This window comes from Strix uralensis, chromosome 14 (genome assembly GCF_047716275.1).
Source record: "Strix uralensis isolate ZFMK-TIS-50842 chromosome 14, bStrUra1, whole genome shotgun sequence".
In the NCBI taxonomy this organism is placed as follows: domain Eukaryota; kingdom Metazoa; phylum Chordata; class Aves; order Strigiformes; family Strigidae; genus Strix; species Strix uralensis.
This window is the reverse complement of record NC_133985.1, coordinates 24,109,014-24,127,951: the sequence shown is the minus strand read 5'-3', so window position 1 is coordinate 24,127,951 and position 18,938 is coordinate 24,109,014. Positions and strand designations below refer to the sequence as shown.

Sequence of the window (18,938 nt, the reverse complement as noted above, 5' to 3'; positions counted from 1 at the left end):
AACTCATCTTCTGCCATGTGAAATCTAGCTACTTTGTCTAGCACCAACGGAAGCGTCTCAAGGGGACAGAGCACATTCTACCACAGCCACGTTAAACCTGTTGGCTACCACAGCCCCGGGTTCTTCTCTTGGACACAAAGGTAATCCCTGTAACACAGAACACAGATGTACCAGTCAGGTATGAAAGCCTGCTGCCTTGCAGCGCATCCTATAATCTTGTGGACAAGGACTGCATGCTTTCCAGGACTATCTGCACTGTGCCTGTCATTTAAATTCTGATGAAAAAGCGTAAACAACTTTTGCAGCGGATGACATTATTCTATCACGTCTGTAACAAAGACGTGTCTGTTTTCAATCAGGGCAGTTATAAACCTCCCCTGCAGTGTGTGCTATCACCGTTCATCGCCTAAGGGCACAGGGTAGCTAACACTGCATCCAACAGCCAGGAAACAAGATCATGTTCTGCGCTCCATTACTCATGTTAACACGCTCTCTGGACATCACACATTCCAGACTGCACTGGTTCGTGCTGTGACTGTGGACTCTAACACTACCTTGGCGCATGAGATACCCTGCAGTCAAGTCCCCGTAATAAATGGCTCCCTAGTTTTGTTATACAGCATGTATGATTTACAAGCTTAGCAATTGGTATATACATGAAAAAGTAATGAGGGAAAAAATTATCGCAAACAGAAGATGGAAAAATCATATTAAAAACCACCCCTTCCTTCTGATTACCCTGTCCTCAGTACTTACAGGTTAGCAAATCATTGGCTTATCTTAGACTGTCACTAAAAATGAACTGCATTAGGCTGCTAAACCTGGTAAACCATCCTCTTGAGTAACCAGTGCCCTTCAACAACTATGAAACGGGCCTGAACATGGGGGTTTTCATTAACCACAGAAGACGGCTAAAAAGGTGGTTAAATTTCATGTTGTTTAATGTGTACAAATCCTGAATTAACACACCTTGCAGAATTCTAAGCATATTACTTCTCTAAAGGTGATTTTATTGACTAAATCTGTAATCTCAAAGAATGCAACAGTTTGATAACAACTGTCTCCAAAAAAAAAAAATCATTAAAGCACTGAATTATAATGCAGGGATCCTACAATGGATTTTCTTTACATTACCTGGAAACTATTGCAAGCCTAAGACACCTGTCAGCTAAGGAAGTTCTCCTGTTTGCCCTTCTTAAAAATTAGCACAGCACTAGATTTTTATATATTTTTTAATATTTCAACATTTACTTTAAAAAATCGAATATATTTGGGACTAAAATATCTTCAATTAATTACTTCACAATTCTTGGATGTATGTTCTCTCTTCCTCCTTGCTTACAAATATTTATCCCCCAGTTTGGCAACATCCTTTACTATTTAAGAGCCTCTCGTTCTCTTTATGATATGTACTCTTTTCCAAATATTCACCATTTTGTTCTAGGATTCCTGTTTACTAAATTCTACAATACTAGCAGACTAAGAACAAAACCATGAAGTTAGAACATACTGAAGTTATATCGAAGTCCCTATAAAGACGGACAGACAGTTTAGCACTGATCAGAGAAGCTCACAGAATTAATGCCATTTCTGTTAGCAGAGCTGATGCTGCACCTGTGTGATACCTGACCTCTACAGTGAGAATTTTTTTATACATCCATTTTACACACTTCTACAGAACAAGCAGATTACCTATTTAAACACACATCTACTGCATCTCTGATCTCCTTAAAAACAAGAGCAAGCAAGAGGGCTTGTTATTGATTGTTATCAGCTGTGCAATTACATGACCATTTTGGAACTGAACTACACTTTTATTTGGTAATGGCTTTGACTTTGATACACAGAAGTTAAACCACTTCTGCTTCTCAAGCTGTACTACGTGCCCAATAAGGCTGTGTCTTTAAAAAAACCAAAACAAAACACCACAAAAAAGGGGACAAGCTTTACTCCCAGTGAACTTACTTTGGTCTTAGACATTGTCATCTTACTCTTTCTTTGTTTTGGGGGAAAAAACCCAACACTATAAAGGAATAAATGTTTGGCTGCCTACCTGTGGACTTCAGTCTTGCAATTTAGAAAAAACACAAAGGAAAGACCAAATACAGTTTTGGGACAAGTACTTGGCAGTTTTGTAACTGATAATCTGGCTACAGTTAAATCACAATAAAAGGCCTCCCACTAACACCAAAGGTTATGTACATCTGCTCTACAGGCCAGGAGTCCATCTGCAATTAGGAACCTTCTACAAATGCGAAGAGTGAAAGCCAGAATATAAATAGGCATTTTGGTCACTCTGAGGAAGCTACATACACACATCAATTTACTGCTCTGACTAGCCAATTCTTGCAAGAATCTATGTATTAATACTGTACTTATAGGATCTCCAGATTGTACCTATTTGTGCCATCCCACAGGAGGATGATGCAGCTTAAACAGTTTATTGAAGACGCCGTTTAGAACACAGCTGAGAAGGTCAGATCAAACTCTTCCTGAACTCTTCTCCAAACAGTTACAAAAGTATGGCAAGTACCTACCAAGTTCTTGTTTTCTAGCAGAGAAAGAATTTTCTTTAAAAAAATGCCATTGTCACACTGAGGTATAATTTTTCAGGAGACAGAAATTGTTCCAAGATCTTCCATCAGTGTTAGTGGCAGCCTCAGATTACCTGGTAATCTATGTCCTGGTCTTGAAGAATGAGAAACATCTTGACTTCTACACAGGCAGAATATTTATATACATATATACATATGCATATACACCAAAGCTTGTAGTTCTAAAGAAGTTACCTTCAAATTGCACTTGAAATAGTACAAGTCAAGTACCCAAAAATCAATTATAGGATAGCCAGTTTAAGAAGATTCATACTACTTTTTTTTTTTTTTTAAACCGAAGGTCACTTAAATAGGTCTAACATAGCATACACATGCAGTCCAGACAGAAATATAACTCTCATTTCTGGAAGGAAGAACAGTATTAGAAAGAAGAAATATAAAGGATATTGGAGAGAAAAGCTTGTCTCCATGGGATTAGAAGTTTGACAAAAGTCCCCTCAAACAAAGATAATTCCACGCTCAGGGACTCAATAATTGTGCCAGAGAGCTGATACAATTTTCTGGGTAACCTTTTTCACTTCTGACAGGCAATCTCCTGCCTTTTGAAACTATCCACAGTTTGTGAGAATTTATTCTTCAGTCTCGATGTATAGTGTATAAATGGTTTCCCTCACATCTTAGGGTCACATGGTTTCCAAGCTCTAACCTTAATGATGTCCCGGCAGACTCTACAAGCAAAAGTAGGAGTTGCATTAACTGTGCTAAATAGAGAATACAACCAATAGTAGAAAAGGAGTTCTTATTGCATCAAATTTCTCAGTGTAAGGTTATAAAAGAACCTGTAATCACAGCTGATTTTTAAACAAGTTAAAAAGTAGTTTGATAGCATCGTAATGAAGAAGATGAATTCAGATAATGCAGAAGTCTGGATTTTCTCTAACTCTGTCAAGAGATGAAGTTCCCTGTATTAGCAAGACACTTGACCTGGTAAAGGTCACTTACTTTGGATTTCATTGAGCATCAGCTGCACATTTGAAGACTTTAGTTTTGGGAAAAAAAAAGTCACTTTAAAGTAACTATCTACACAACCCATTCGTATGATGAAGATAATTCCCCTCCACTCACTGACCTTCATTGTTTTTGTCACGGTGTTTCTGTGAGGGACTAGAAAGAGTCTCATCCAGGGAGCTGTGCAGTGACATGGTGAACAAACTCCTGCTCTTCCACCAGCACCTGGTCAATGCAGCCAAGTTAAGCTGTATCTCCCTAAGATACTATCGGTTTTCATGCAGAGAGGATTTAATTAGTCCCCGGCTCTAAAAACCAGCCCTGGGTGTCACTTAAAAGACGCATCTATTACCCGATGGAATGACAGGAAGAATTACGAGTTCTCCTTATGAAGCGCGTCTGGAGCAATTGAATTACTGACCCCTCCGCCGTCACCAAGCGCCCTTTCACCCTCCCCTTGCTGCCTCCAGAAAAGCCCTAAGCGCCACCTTCTGCTGCGCAGTTGGAACCACAAGGACCAACTTCAGCAGCCGGTGAACTACTGCAGTGAGTTCACCGTTCACACACTCAACTCCATCTGGTTCGGACGCAAACACACACATGTTTTCTCACTAAACAGCTCAGTATGTCCTAGCTGTCAGAACTGCTGCTCTTCTACAGGAGCAGCGAACAGCTGGAGCACAGCTGCCCAAGTGGCACCCATCAGGAACCTGACACAAATGACATTTCAGCTAGATTTCAGCAAGCATCCAAACAAGCAGCACTTTGTGCATTTTTGCAGAAGGTTCCGTATTTCTTATTGAAACCTCGTAGAGCACCTCAAGCATAGTGTCACAGCTTCCAGCCAGGAAAACAGGGTGCAATACCTGGTGGGCCCAAAACTGAAGATAAACAGACTTTGATAAAATTACTTCACATACCTCACACACACAACAAAAACCCCAAAGAAAAACCAAACCACTCTGGATTCTTGTAAAACTGAACATCCTAAATTAAAACAGTGTAATTATAAAACAAATATCAAAATACAAATACAAAACTTAGGAGTACAGAAGAACCTCCTCTAACAGCTGATCCCTAGATACTGAGAACATGAAAGAGACTGTAAGGACAACAAAAATTTATCTCAGAAAAAAATAATTCTAGGGTTTTTTTTTTTTTCCATCTGTGCTTTGGGGCAGGGCAAGGAGAGGGAATGAGAAATGAGTCAGGCATTTTGTGTGTTGACTAGACCCATCTTTGTAATAACAAGGGTAACAAAGAACTTTATATTTACACCTTGGATATATGGGCTGACAGAATAATAGAAGTATTTTCTGTCCAAGCTACAACTGAATTTGCAACATATTTGTCTAAAATTGAGAAGAAAAAACATATAATACTAAAATCAGACTTCAAACAATGGACTAATTGGCTTTGTCTATTTGAAAGACCAAGAAAGACTATAAATAATCCATCATTTCCCACTTAAATGAACTGGGCTGTTCCTATTTCTGTCAACCTTTGTAGAACAACCTTGATTTCAGCAGGCTGCTCCGGATTAAATGGTTCCAGATCAACACAGTCACAACCTAGAAATTGTCATAGTAATCATCAAACTGAAAGCCAGTGGTAGACTTAGAATCTAAACTGGATTCAGTGTAAGAAGAAACAGTGACATTCAGTGGCTCACCAATAAAAAAAAAGTATTTCCTTATGATAATAATGAATCAAGTATGGTAACACCATGCTAACCAACTACACTCCGGTCATTACCAGTGAACCTGCAGCCAGTTCAAACACTGGGTCCTCTGACTCAAGTCACTTCTGTAATAAAAGAAGGGATTACAAGGGACACTTCCATGACAGAGTATATATTGCCCTTACCATCAGAAAAAAAAGTGTAACCTGCAAATGACATACAAAATTAATTTTCACAGTATTCTTTCTTAATTTCTCTTTTTAAAGAGAGAGTTAAAGCTGACATTCTGACACTGGAATGAGCAAAAAGTGTATTATTACCTTCCTGGAAAAGCTTAAAAAGTTGTAGAGTGCAGTGATCCCAAAACAAGTGCTTAAATGTCTGTACTGTCCAAACCACAAAAAAGATACAGGGTTAAATTACATTCTTGTGTAATTCCAGTGAAGTTCCCAGATCATCTCAGGAAACAGGCAACAGGAAAATAAACAGAGGCTGAAATGAAGAAGAAAATACAGGGTTAAAAGTACAGGCTTGAGACCATTATTAGGACTGATTCTACTTGATGTTTTTACATTACGATTTTTAGTGCAGGAAGTAGCAGCATGTGAGTGAAAATTTTCGCATGATACTAAGTTAGGAGGTGTTCCCAACACAACGGCAAACTGAAATACCCCGTTGAGAAACAATCAGATGACCATGAAGACTAGAGCCTGCCGGCAAGGCAGCACTAGACACTACGTGAGGAGCGTGTCTGCTGTCCGCGAGGAAGCAACCCCCCAGGAACAGGACAGGCTGGTGCTTCCTGAGCTCAGACTGATCATGATGCTTCAGTGCTACTGGGGTCACATCCCCAGCGTCCATCCCACAGCAAGCACTGCCACTGAGACTCAAACCACATACATTCTAGTTGGAGAGGGAAAGTTCAAAACAAATTAAACACTAAGTCAGCACGGAATGAGATTTTCAGTTGCTGCTAACTGGGGGAAGGCCCTCCAAAAAATCTCCTTACGGTACTAACCCTTTCTCAGACTTCTCTGAAAGGTCTTTCTTCTAGATTTCTCTAGTCCTTGCTTCTCCTCACTCCAGCTTCAAAAAACATTAGCTTCTGCACCTCAGAGTGGACATCTGTTACAGAGGAGTAATTATCAACCTTAGTGGAAAGGCACAAAGCCCGAACAGTTCATAACGCCGAGCTGGCACGCAAAAAGCAGATGCAAACTACTTAATAATAAAAAACCGCAAAGCTCAGATAAAGGGCAGGGCGGCACCGAGACGAACGGTCCCGCAGCCCCAGGAAGTACCGGAGCACTTGGAGCCCTGAGGCTGAGTCTCCCCCGCAGTACCTTGTGTAGCCGCAATTCCCCTCCCCGCTCCCCGAGAACTGCCCGCACGGCCCCGCGAAGCCAGCGGAGGGCGGGGGACGAAGAGGCCCGTGAGGGGCCGCTCCTTGGGCCGGACCACGGGGCAGGACTCCGGGGCTCGCTCCCCCTCCCCCGGGCCGTAACCCCGCTCGGGCGGCAGTGCCGGGAGCCGCAGCTCGGGCCGCGAGTGCAACCCAGAGCCGCCGGGCCGGGCCGGGCCGGGCCGGGCCGGGCCGGGCCGGGCCTCAGCCCCCACAGGCCGGACCCAGCCGCTCCCCGGGACCCGCTCCCGCTGCAGCGGCCGAGGCGGCGCGCGGCAGGATGAGAGCCCGCCTCCGCCGCAGCTGGCCAATCAGGCGTCAAGGCTCCCGCACGCCTCCTTTGATTGGGAGAGGCACTTCTCAGGATCGCCCAATGAGAGGGCCGCGTCTACAGGGCGGAAGGGCGCGCAGTGTGCGGGGCGGTGATTGGCTGGGAGGCGCGCAGTGTGCGGGGCGGTGATTGGCTGGGAGGCGCGCAGTGTGCGGAGCGGCGATTGGCTGGGAGGCGCGGCGGCGGGATGGCGGCCGCGGGGGTGGCGGCGGGGCTGGGCAGCGGCGACTTCTCGGACCTGCGGGAGATCAAGAAGCAGCTGCTGAGCGTGGCGGAGCGGAGCCGCGAGCGCGGGCTGCAGCACAGCGGGAAGTGGTGAGCGCGGCGGGCGGGCGGGCGCGCGCAGCCCGGCGGGCCGGGGCTGACGGGTCTCTCTCCCCGCAGGGCCTCCGAGCTGGCCTTTGCCTTGGAGCCGCTGCCGCTGAGTGAGCTGCCGCCGCCCCCCGCGCTCACGGAGGTACGGGCCGGGCGGGGGGCGCGGGCCGGTGGGTCCGGGCCCGCGGGGCGGCCGCGGGGGTGGAGGCGGCTGTGAGAGGAGGCGCCGCGGGGCAGCGGCTCGGTCCCGCCGCGGCTGCGGAGGGAGAAAAGCGGGAGCGATCCGCTGGGAAACGCGCGGGGGCGGCTCTGGGGCTGGTCGCTTTGTAACGGCCTGACCCGCCCTGCCTTGTGCGGGTAACGCCGCGGACAGCGCCGAGGGTGCTTCCCTAGGTGGAAGCATTCCATTCCACGTGTTGCTGTGCCCTGACTGAGATACTCTGCAAGCAAAATTTGAAATCACGCTACTTAATTTTCGGTTTTGTTCATATTTACTAAGGCCAAAATTTATTGTAAAACAAATTATGTTGCGCTATTGAACTTGTGCTCCTTAGGACACTGGAGAAGCAAGTTGTATCTCCACCCTCGCCCCTGCAGGTGTATGGAAGGGCTTTTAGGTCTGTTTTGTTCAATTACAGCAGTGTAACATAAGTGCATTTCAAGGCAAAGTTACCAGGGAAATGTTCACATTTAAGTTAATGGGTTAACATTGTTTGATATGGAATTCCTGAGTAGGTTTCTTATTTAAGGTCGTTTATACCCATTGAACAGCTAATTTGTGCCTTCTGGCATCTTGCCACAATTTGTTTTCTGGAATCACACTGTTTATTTTAAATGTTTCTAACTAGTTTGTACTCATTATTTGAGTTAGGAATCTGATCATGTGAGGGAATGGAGAGACTTTTCTGATTGTACTCAAACCCTCTTTGGGGATGAATAAACTACGTTTCTATCTTTCAGAGCAATTTCATTGATATGTTTGCAACTAGGTGATTTTCCTAAAGCATGTCAGAGCTTCTGAGGTCTTAAAACTCTTCTGTGTCCCCGCAGGAGGATGCTCGTGATCTGGATGCCTATACATTAGCCAAGTCTTACTTTGACCTAAAGGAATATGACAGGGCTGCCTATTTTCTACGGGGCTGCAAGAGTCAGAAAGCTTACTTCTTGTATATGTACTCGAGATACCTGGTAAGATAGAAGGAAATGTTGCCTGTTAGCATGGAACCCCTCTGCCTCCCACCCCTCCCTGACATACCTTATTTTTTGTCTATTCTGTTCCAAATGACCACCTAGAAGTCCAAATTACATGTTTGGGGGTGGGGGAGGGAGATAAAAAAGGGAGAAAAAGAGTTCCTTTTAGAACTGTGATGTTTGTGAAAATCGTTTACCTGCTGCTGCGAGCATTGCAGCAAACATAGACTATGCTATTGTCATGTAATCTTGGTTTTCCTCTCCTTTCCACAGTCAGGGGAAAAGAAGAAGGATGATGAGACAGTGGATAGTTTGGGTAAGTGTCTGGCATCAAGAAACAAAAGACAGTGTAATGAAGCTGCCAGTAATGCCTCTTCATGTAAATCATCTTGGTTTTATGGTTTTCCTCTCAATTTTTGGATAATAGTGTGATGTAACATGATTTCTTTCTCAATTTATTGGGTTAACACAGATTACAGATTTTCATCTATTAGTTCTTCTGTTAAAGCAGGTGACCAGACCAAGTGATTTTTCTTTTAAAAAGAGGACAATAACTCCAGGCTGGGAAGCCTTCAGGTCATGTCAGTGATGATTCTGAATATACCTTAGACTTTGTAATTGCTGTGGTAGGACTCTTGATTGAAAGCCAGCTGTCTGACTTTCTTCGTGCAGGACCTCTGGAAAAAGGACAGGTGAAAAATGAAGCTCTACGAGAACTGAGAGTTGAGCTCAGCAAGAAACACAAGGCACGGGAACTGGATGGATTTGGCCTTTATCTGTAAGTGTCTGCATGTGTTTCTGATGTATTCATGTGGATTTCATGTATTTGTGTGGATATGCAGAGTTTTATGGTTCTGATGACCCCGATAACGTTACAGGTATGGTGTCGTGCTGCGGAAGCTGGACCTGGTGAAAGAAGCAATAGATGTGTTCGTAGAAGCTGCCCATGTCTTACCTTTGCACTGGGGAGCCTGGCTGGAACTTTGCAACTTGATTACAGACAAAGAGATGGTAAAACTTGGGAGATATCAACATGTGGTAGCAAATTCCAGACTTTAACCTGATTCAGTAACCAGTGATTCAATTGCCACAGGACTGATGTCACCCACTGCTTTATTCTGTGAGACTATCAGGCAAGGCAAGGCAATCCAACATTGTAAACTGTGTTGTAAAAGCCTCTTTTCCTTCAGTTGCTTGCCATGCTGTAATTGAGAATCTTTGTACAAGCAGGGCTAATTTCTTATTCACCCAGAAAGTGGTTTAAGAAATGGCTAATCCACATCTTCTGAAGTAGCTGTCAGCAGGCTTATTGCCTTGTCACATGAAGGAGATCCTCCAAAGATTCTTTTTTTTTTTTTTTTTTTTTTTCCTTAATCTGGTTCTAGTTACACAGTTACTGAGCGCTTTTGGTGGCCTGAAAGGATATAGAGAATCACTGCTTTTAAAGCTAAACCAATAATGTAGGTGTTCCCTTTGCCAAATATGAAGCCACACATAGGAGATGAACTGAATTTAGATACAGAACCAAAATACTTTATTTTTCTTTATGCATGGGATTTTATGAGACCATTTCTGAAATTCTTAAGTCAATTTTGGCTGGTGAAATACTTAAAAAAGTAGAAGTGGCACAGAAGAGAGCCTTACTGAATTGTGGAAGAAAGGAAATGCATTTTTTGTGAGATTATTTGGAGTCTGTTCACTTAGCTCATCAGAAATAGTGATATGATATTGATGTTCAAACATAGGAAGAAAGTACAGTCTTTCAAAGGGCTTCTGAATGTAATGGAGAAATAAGGCTGAAGCAGAAGCCAGGTGCTGTCAGATTTGAAGACAGTTTCTTCTCTGATTGACCAAATGATTTTTCTGCAATGTCAGCAGTCGTGGGAATAGATTGGGAGTCACTAAATAGAATTTTGCGGTCCGTATTGTATTACTTCTTAGACGGGATGTCTTAATGCTCCTGTTTCAGTATTCTCAATTTGTAGGCATTATTTAGTCTCTCCTGTGGAGGAACTTTATATTAATTCTTGGTCCTAATACTGCTCTTTTGTAGCTGGTGTTATGGTTTAAGAAAGCGATTGCAGGAAAGCCTCCTACCTCGAGACCATCTGCTAAGTCATGGGAGGGAAGATAATGGATTCTTTGCCACAGGTGGCTCTTAGAATGCTACTGACTGTCATCTCTTCCTCCTCTTCTTTGGTTCTTGCTAGTTGAAGTTCCTGTCCTTGCCAGATACATGGATGAAAGAGTTCTTTCTTGCACACATTTATACAGAGCTGCAGCTGATAGAGGAGGCTCTGCAGAAGTATCAGAGCCTCATTGATGCAGGATTTTCCAAAAGCACTTACATCATCTCTCAGATTGCAGTTGCCTACCACAATATCCGAGGTCAGTGATACTTACTACCTAGTAGGAACGAGCCTCTTACTGCAGACTTGGCATTTATAGTTCTTGTTCTCCCATCTGCTGTTCTTTCTTCAGATATTGACAAAGCTTTATCCATCTTTAACGAGCTGAGGAAACAAGATCCTTACAGGATAGAAAACATGGACACTTTCTCCAACTTGCTGTACGTGAGGGTAAGCCCTCGTTCTGTTGCCTGTCCCTGGTGATGGTGTTTCCCGGAGGTGTGTCGAACACCAGCGAAGCAGCTGGTGCTGCCCAGCCTCTCAGTAGGGGCTCTCAGCTTCTGCTGTCTGCTCCGCAGCTCCGTGAAATAGATCCAGTGTATGCAGCGCTAACTGCCTGGGTTTTCTTTGAAGCTGCAGCGTGCTCCTTTTCTCATCACTTTCATTTCTTTGTTTGACTAGAGCATGAAGCCTGAGTTGAGCTACCTGGCTCACAATCTCTGTGAGATAGACAAGTACCGTGTGGAGACCTGCTGTGTGATTGGTGAGAGCCAGCTCTTCTACGTTTTCTCGTTATGCCGTCTGCAGGCTGTGCGAGGAAATCCTCGAAACCCTTGTGAAAACGGTCAGCCAGCAAGGCGATCAAAGCCACTGGGTGAATGTGCATTCAGGCAGCCTGAAAAGCAGACCAAATGAGAGAGTACCCTTTTCCCTCATTTCCCTCTGAAAGAGCTGCTGTGATGCTATCGGTGCAGAAAGGAGTTGAAGAAATCATTATGAGGACCGGTAGTGTAGCCGATAATCCCTTTATAGTCTTGGAAATAATTACCAATGGAAATAATTGCTTGTCAGGACCAGGAAATTAATTTGTTAGATCATAAGTTTTAAGGCCAAGGGGATGGGATCTTAACTGATTGGTACCACTGGAAAAGGGCTGACCAGGACACTGGAGAGCAGATGCTGTTAGCGCTCTTGGGGTCTGAATCAGATCTGCCTTTAATAGCACTCTTTATAATTTAAGTTAGCAGGTAGTAGATAATATGTCTTCCGTCTTTTTTCTACTTCTCTGCTGGGTTTTTTGAAGGTGGGTTTTTTTGAACTTACTTAAATATTGTGACTTTTGCTTTAGGGAATTATTATAGCTTGCGTTCCCAGCATGAAAAAGCAGCACTCTATTTCCAGAGGGCCTTGAAACTGAATCCTCGTTATCTGGGAGCCTGGACACTTATGGGACATGAGTATATGGAAATGAAGAACACATCTGCAGCTATCCAGGCTTACAGGTATCACTCATGCACTGCACAAAATGGTGTTGGAGTCTGCATGCACAAGGATTGAAGTAGTACCTTTCATTTTTTGTTAGTCTTTTGCTGAACTCTGTCTTGGTTTTGATCCTGACTCCTTTCTGACAAGTTCATCTTTTCTTCGACAGGCATGCAATAGAGGTGAACAAAAGGGACTACAGAGCATGGTATGGCTTGGGGCAAACCTATGAAATCCTCAAAATGCCATTTTACTGTCTCTATTACTACCGACGGGCCCACCAGCTCAGGTAGAGTTGAGAACGGAGCCATATTTCTTGGAGTTCGTTCTGACGTGGTTGCTACTAGTGAAGGAATTTACACACAGGAGCTAAGTTGCGGGAGGGAGAAGAACATCAGTGCTGTGTGATTTGTGCAGTTTCCCTGTTCCAAATCCTTTTAGTTGTGTTGGTTAACAAAGGCTTTGTCGAGGAACACTGGTCGGGAGTATAAATGATGTTTTATGCAGGAGAGGATGACAGATGCTGCCAGGTGTAGATTTTTTCCCCCACCCCACCCTGAGATCAGCTGGGTGTCCATTAAGCTACATTTAGGAATTGCTCTTTTACAGACCCAATGACTCTCGTATGCTGGTTGCTCTTGGGGAATGCTATGAGAAACTCAATCAGTTGGTGGAAGCTAAAAAGGTAAGTGAGAGCTGATGCGTGGAGTAAGTCATCAGGATGTCTGCTGGGTCACTGGGGGGAGTCACAGCAGAATTGTGCAGCTAGCACTGCTGGAAATGCACCCAGCGTGTTGTTAGGAGTTCCTGGAGCCGTTTCCGTGGCGGTTACCGTTGGGGCAGTCCTGCCACAGTGTAACCAGAGCGGCTGGTACATGGTCACCTGCGGGTGATGCCGGCCCCTTCGCTGGAAAGCCATGCGGTTTGGTTCTGGCTCGCCTGTGTGAGTCGTGAGCTGGAGGCGTTTTTGTGGTGTGCTTGACTGACTTTCCTTCCTTGACAGTGCTATTGGAGAGCTTATGCTGTGGGAGATGTGGAGAAAATGGCACTGGTGAAACTAGCAAAGTGAGTATGAGTTCTCACTGAACTGTCAGTACTCTGCTAAATGCCACTGGACCTTCCCCGAATGGTAAAATACTCAATGTGCAGCAGGTGGAGTTGCTGTTAGGTAGTATTGCTTTGGGAGCTATGTAACAACTGGTATCTTTAGGTCTGTAGTGACAGAATATTCTGGTGTCCAGCTTTAGCTTTAAGGTTCCACCAGGATAACTAGAGGGAATCATAGCGTAACGTGGGTCATGAGGGACCTCTGAATCCTGAGGGGATTTGAGCAGGCAGCGCTAGCGATCCTGTTTGTTGTGTTGAAACTTAAAGCAATCCATGATGATAGATGATGTACAAAACTGTACACTGATTTGTTTTCAATTACTGTTATTTTTTAATTTTCCCAGTATAGGATTGTAACATTGGAAAAGGGTGTAATATGAAATAAATATGAACACTCTGACATCACTAATTTTTGGTAGGGATAAAGTAATATAAAGTGGAAAAAGTGAAGGGGAAGGAAAAAGGCAAGTGAAAAGTGAGGCTACTGTACAAAGACTTTTGGGAAGAAGGAGCACTGGAGGAAATAGGTAAAACAGGATGGCAAAGGTCTGTTAAAAGCTTTAAAATGCAGCAGAATAAGCAAAGGTCGCTGGTGTGGTTGTCACTGCTAGCAGTTCGTATTGGACTGGCTCCCTTCCTGGAAATGCAAATGTTCTCAGGCTGGATCATCTCTTTCCATGAAGGGCAGTACACGGTGCATGTCTTGCAAATTCTGACGGAAAAGACCTGGCTTTAGTCCAGGTCAGGTTGGGTGGGTGCTTTCTCTAGACCAAGAAGGTCTTTGACTGCAGTCTTGTTCCAGTCGCCTGTTTTTTTCTAGGTTGCACGAACAGCTGAATGAGTCTGAACAGGCAGCTCAGTGCTACATCAAATACATCCAGGATATCTATTCCTGTGGGGTAAGATGATATCTTGGGGGTAAGAGGAGAAGTAGACATGGTGTAGCACTACCTTGGAAGGCCCTCACAGCTGATGGTTTTTACCCCCTGGCTGTAGGAGATAGTGGAGCACCTGGAGGTCAGCACTGCCTTCCGTTACCTGGCCCAGTACTACTTCAAGTGTAAGCTCTGGGACGAAGCCTCGGCGTGTGCTCAGAAGTGCTGCGCGTTTAATGATGTGAGTAGATGCACAGTCTTCACTGCTCCTTAGGGGTCTGTGACCTCCATCTCGCTTCAGCAGGAGTCCTTTATGGAAGGAATGAGGGCTGTCTGCCACGCCGGTCACATTCTGAGTGGTGGCGGTGTGTATGTGATCACTAATGCTGCTTGTGGCTGAGTAAAATCATGGAATATGGTGTAGATAGTAACACTGAACCATTCTCATTGGTGTTCACTAAATACAAGAATTTGAGGCTCCACATGGCAGGTGTTTACACGGTCACAGACTCCCACACACTGTGGAGTGACGGTACTTGCAGAACTTTGTTCCCTCATCTTCTGTGTGTAGGCAGTGCAGAGGATATAATAGTACTTGGGTTTCATGGGTGACTCCATATTCTGAGACGTTCTGTATCTGTAAGTGGACAATTTTTGGATTTTTAACTTCAGCCTAACGGTAGACCCTAGCCATGAGTGCAGGGCGTTTGGCCTGTCCTTAACAAAGCTCTCTGGAACTCTGGAGAACCTGAATTCAGCTTGTTTGAAGCTTCTCCAATCTATGTTTTGCTGGAATATTTAGACAGCTTCAGTGGTTGATGGTACAGCTGTCTAAAATACCCAAGTAATGTGCGAATCAGGTGCATAAAAGGAGAAAAGACAAAAAAAAGTGACATACCTTAACTTTTTTAAACAGCAGGAGACAAAAGAAATGAGGATGGTTTTTATAGTTTGAACCTTACAGAATGACAACTACCACAACCTATACTGCTTACATACCAAATTTGACCCAGAAACCACGCATCCATAGGTGTGTTGTTTTGTTTTTCACAAATTCTTTTCAGACCAGAGAAGAAGGAAAGGCCCTGCTGCGGCAGATCTTACAGCTTCGCAACCAAGGAGAAACATCATCCACAGATATTGCTGCTCCCTTTTTCCTGCCTGCGTCGTTGTCGGCCAACAACACTCCCACACGTCGAGTCTCCCCACTCAATCTCTCTTCTGTAACACCATGAATGATGCTGATCCTCCTGACCCACGCACTGACTGTGGCGTGGCCGATGGGGCTTGCAACTGCTTATTTCTTTCCAGCGACGTTTCTACTTTCCCTGTTGCCGTCACCCAAAGGGCAGGAGTTACCGGAGCCCGCGGCTGAAGGCGGGTGTGCCCTGGCAGGCAGAGGTGCAGCCTGTGCTGGGGTGTCAGCACCTGCTGTGCCTCTCCCCGGGCCGTCGCAGGCCGAGGGCAGACGCGTTCTGTGCGTGGGGCTGCTCCCAGCCGAGGGACAGACAGGGAAGGGCTCCTCTGCTGAGCTGAAATGTATTTGAGGTTTGATTCTGCCCCATTACCGCCAGTCTTTACTGAACTTCTTCGGGTGAACTCTTCATGGTATCGTTGCTGCCCCTCAGGAGCTGTTACCTGCCTGGCTACTTAAGGACTTTTGCTCGTCCTGACCTGCACAGGAGCTCCACTCAGGCAGTGGATCCAGGCACTCGGCTGTGGGTGCCACGTCTGTGCTGTAGGACTGAGGAGTGCCAGAGGAACCCCAGGTAGCCGCAGGTGGCGGCTGTTTGCCCTTCTGTCTGGCTCTGGCAGGTACTTTGGCAGCCAGTGGGATAGCACAATTAAAAAACTAATGGTTAAGTTACTGTCCTTGGCTTCTTTATGGTGCAGCTTTCGCGTGTAGCAATGACATGGGCTGAGCCATGAACAGACGGGGTAGTGTGGGGGGTTCCTCCCTGCAGGGCTTGTCCCTGCTCACGCACCCGGCCAGCGCTGCAGCCCGCTGGAGGTTTCGAAGGGGCACACAGACGTGACCATAAACGAACAGATTAACATCAACCAGAGGACAGTGCCCTTGGACACACTCAAACTAGAAACTGTCGAAGGGGCCCTATCCTGCTCCTGCTTAAAGTTTGTAGTGGAATATATACATACGCTTCCAGGGACTTCAGTCACGCCCAGGTTCTCTGGTCTCTCCAGTCTCTGCCCATGACTTCAGTTCTCTTGGGTGCCCAGGCCTAGACCTGGGCCATCCTGTCCAGTCTGGGGCCTGGTCCCAGGGTCGCTGCAGATCTGGGGTTTCTCCCTTTAGGGGCCGGTCCCAGTTAGGGTTGCTATTGGAACATACATGTGTGTACGCAAACAGAGCAAGGAGGACAGTGGTACAGAAAACACGCAGCAGTAGTGTTTAATTAATAAAAGTGTAAAGCATGCTGCGGTGATGAGTCAGCAGTCTCAGCCAGACGGGTCACGGGCAGCTCCTGCATGCCCCCAGCCCTCAGCACCCCCCGTTTCCTCAGGGCTGTCCAGGAGCAGGATCTCCCACTGAGTTCTGTAATTGTCTGAGGATTTCCTTAGAAGGAAATAGTCCAAGTTTCAGCTGAATGTTTTCTAATGAAGATTGTCCGAACTCTGGTGCTTATAAAGGCCCTGTGTTAAATCCAGTATCCAGATGTCGTTGTGGGGGGCTGTCTAAGGATGAGCTGTGCTCACCAGAGCTAAACCCCAGCAGCGATGACCCTGCCAGCTGGGTTCCAAGAGGCTTTTCCCATCGGGACGATCAGCAAAACGTGCTTTCCCTGGTGTGGAGGGTACGTCGTCCAGATGCACCTACTTTAAACGCTCATCTGTAAAGGGTGCAGCAGGGCTGAGCGACTGTTGGGTGGTGAGCACTGCGGGTTCATCGTTTGGTCTCCCCTAGCTTAGGTCATGGCACTTAAGGCCAAGTTCAGAAATGTCTGATGAGAGCACGGGCTGGCCTGTCTGTGGTGTTCTGCTGGCTCCAAAGTGTGACAGTCACTGTTGGTAATGACATCTGTTGCACAAGGCAGGAGTGATTTGTTAAGAATAAGAAGATGACTACACATAAGTAAAGATTACCTGCTGTCTTAAAACTGAAGATGTGATGGGGCCTCCTCTTTCTTTTTAATAGGGTCTATTACTATATTTAAAATTACAATCTGGCTTTCTAGTATCTTATAATACATAAGTAATATCTTGTTACAAACCAGTGACCTATAAAAATCAGTAGTTAGTAATGACAACTGATGATTGATTCTTTTGCCACTTAAACAGCAAGTTCTTACAATGTAAATTAAACAATTTATTAAATCTACTAGTTCTGTCTTTCCCTTTTGGTAAAACAAATGAGCTTTATGTTTAGGATAAATAATCATTAAACCTATAAGAGCATTCTAATACCTGAGGCATTGAAGAAAAACCTTCAAACTCTTCATGTTTTTGGGAACAGTCAGTCTTACAGAGAACTATTAACATTGGCTTCTTAATACTTTGTGAGAGTTTGTATGGGGGGAAAAAAGTCTAAAATGATCGATTTTGTTACTATATTGCCAGATCTCTTTAACGGAGATGCTGGTTTTTTATATCAGAAATGTGCATCATGGGGTTTAATTCTGGAAACAAATGGATTTCTAGACAGATATGTGTCCTCCACTTCTGATTAATTCTTCCTCCTGTCCTGGTTCAGTCTGTTTTTATCCTGGTTTAGTCCTAGTACTCCACTGCTCATTATTCATCTTTCCTAGAATCTTTCTGCACTTAACACCCTTGCTTGACAGGACATTACAACATCACCAATACTATTAGTAGGTCTGGCTCCCTCTCTTCAAGCTGTTGTCCTTTGGAGGATCACCCTGTAAAACAAACCAAGAAGACCCATTCAGTTGTTGGGTTTTTGGAATTCTTCAGAAGCTTTAACTGCTGTTACTGGAACTACTTATTCCAAGGTGGGTTTAGTCTTTCTTTCAGTATTTCTACCTGATACACTGCAGGACTTGCTGTTTCCAGAATTACAGCTGGCCCTTGCCATTTCCTGAACTATCTACAGGGGGTTTCCACTGACAATCCTGATATGTGATTTTCTGTATTCTATTCCTGGCAGTTTAGGAGCTTTCCAAATCTACTGTTTTGGAGCTGTGGCCTAGAGGGATAGCTCTCTCTCTGACATTTATTTTACTAGTGTATGGAGCCAGTGATCAGTTAATATTTTTGCTACCATGCAGCTGTAGACCACCATGGCTAAAGTGTTCTTGTTTCTCAGCCAGTGATTATCGTCCTCTGAGGAGAAAATTGCAATGAAGGAACAGAACAGAGAATGACCTTGGGCTGCGCAGGAGCTGGGGCAAGATCCTTCAGCTGTCAGAACTTTTGACTGTTTTTTTGACAACTCCCCTATTCTCTTCTGAGGACTGTAGTAACCAAAGCTTGACTGTTACTTAGGTACTTTTTCCTACATTCTTGGTTGTAACGCAGTGCCCATTTTTTGCTCCTTCTGGGTACATACCTGTTCCAGCGATACGAATGTGAATTCGCCCATATTCTGATTTGCCTTTGCTCAATATTTCAGTTTGGAATCTGCCTGTCTGTACCCTCCAGATGTTGCTTCAGTGGTGCTTAGATACCTGCAGCGGAAGTGTATTGCTGGAATCATCTTTCATGCACATCCAGGCTGCTGCCAAATACAACCATTTGCTGAATCCAGAGCAAAACTATTTTTCTTGAAAAAGTAATCTCTAAAATGACTTTCTCTTGTTCAGAATTCTGTGCTTATTGAACACAGTAACTCTCAGGAGTTACCAATCGCACTGTCTGAATAAAAAACAGTTCTAAAATCCCTGTTT

At 44.8% G+C, this 18,938-nt stretch overlaps 1 protein-coding gene across 5 annotated transcripts; it reads left to right on the top strand.

The window, feature by feature from the left end:
- Nucleotides 1–7,136: 7,136 nt before the first annotated feature.
- CDC23 (cell division cycle 23) lies at nt 7,137–18,938 on the top strand. 5 transcript variants are annotated; one of them, XR_012630811.1, is made up of 19 exons: nt 7,137–7,292; nt 7,362–7,434; nt 8,343–8,480; nt 8,757–8,799; nt 9,156–9,261; nt 9,362–9,494; nt 10,694–10,871; nt 10,965–11,062; nt 11,294–11,375; nt 11,961–12,114; nt 12,264–12,383; nt 12,704–12,779; nt 13,098–13,159; nt 14,022–14,100; nt 14,198–14,317; nt 15,141–15,891; nt 17,905–18,044; nt 18,359–18,537; nt 18,665–18,935. XR_012630811.1 is itself a non-coding variant. In XM_074883372.1 (16 exons), the coding sequence occupies exons 1-16, from the start codon at nt 7,165–7,167 to the stop codon at nt 15,309–15,311; spliced, it is 1,761 nt and encodes a 586-aa protein (XP_074739473.1). In that variant the 5' UTR covers nt 7,137–7,164; the 3' UTR covers nt 15,312–15,939. The 5 variants fall into 5 exon arrangements, 3 of the variants coding, with proteins under 3 accessions (XP_074739473.1, XP_074739474.1, XP_074739475.1); XR_012630810.1 differs by having other exon boundaries at nt 18,359–18,938; XM_074883372.1 differs by lacking the exons at nt 17,905–18,044; nt 18,359–18,537; nt 18,665–18,935 and having other exon boundaries at nt 15,141–15,939.

Bases quoted from the DNA above. Each gene is read 5' to 3' on its own strand.
- CDC23 (XM_074883372.1), top strand. From the start codon at position 7,165: ATGGCGGCCGCGGGGGTGGCGGCGGGGCTGGGCAGCGGCGACTTCTCG. The intron at 10,872-10,964 runs GTCAGTGATACT...TTCTTTCTTCAG, and splicing joins TGCCTACCACAATATCCGAG to ATATTGACAAAGCTTTATCC. The intron at 12,384-12,703 runs GTAGAGTTGAGA...GCTCTTTTACAG, and splicing joins CGACGGGCCCACCAGCTCAG to ACCCAATGACTCTCGTATGC.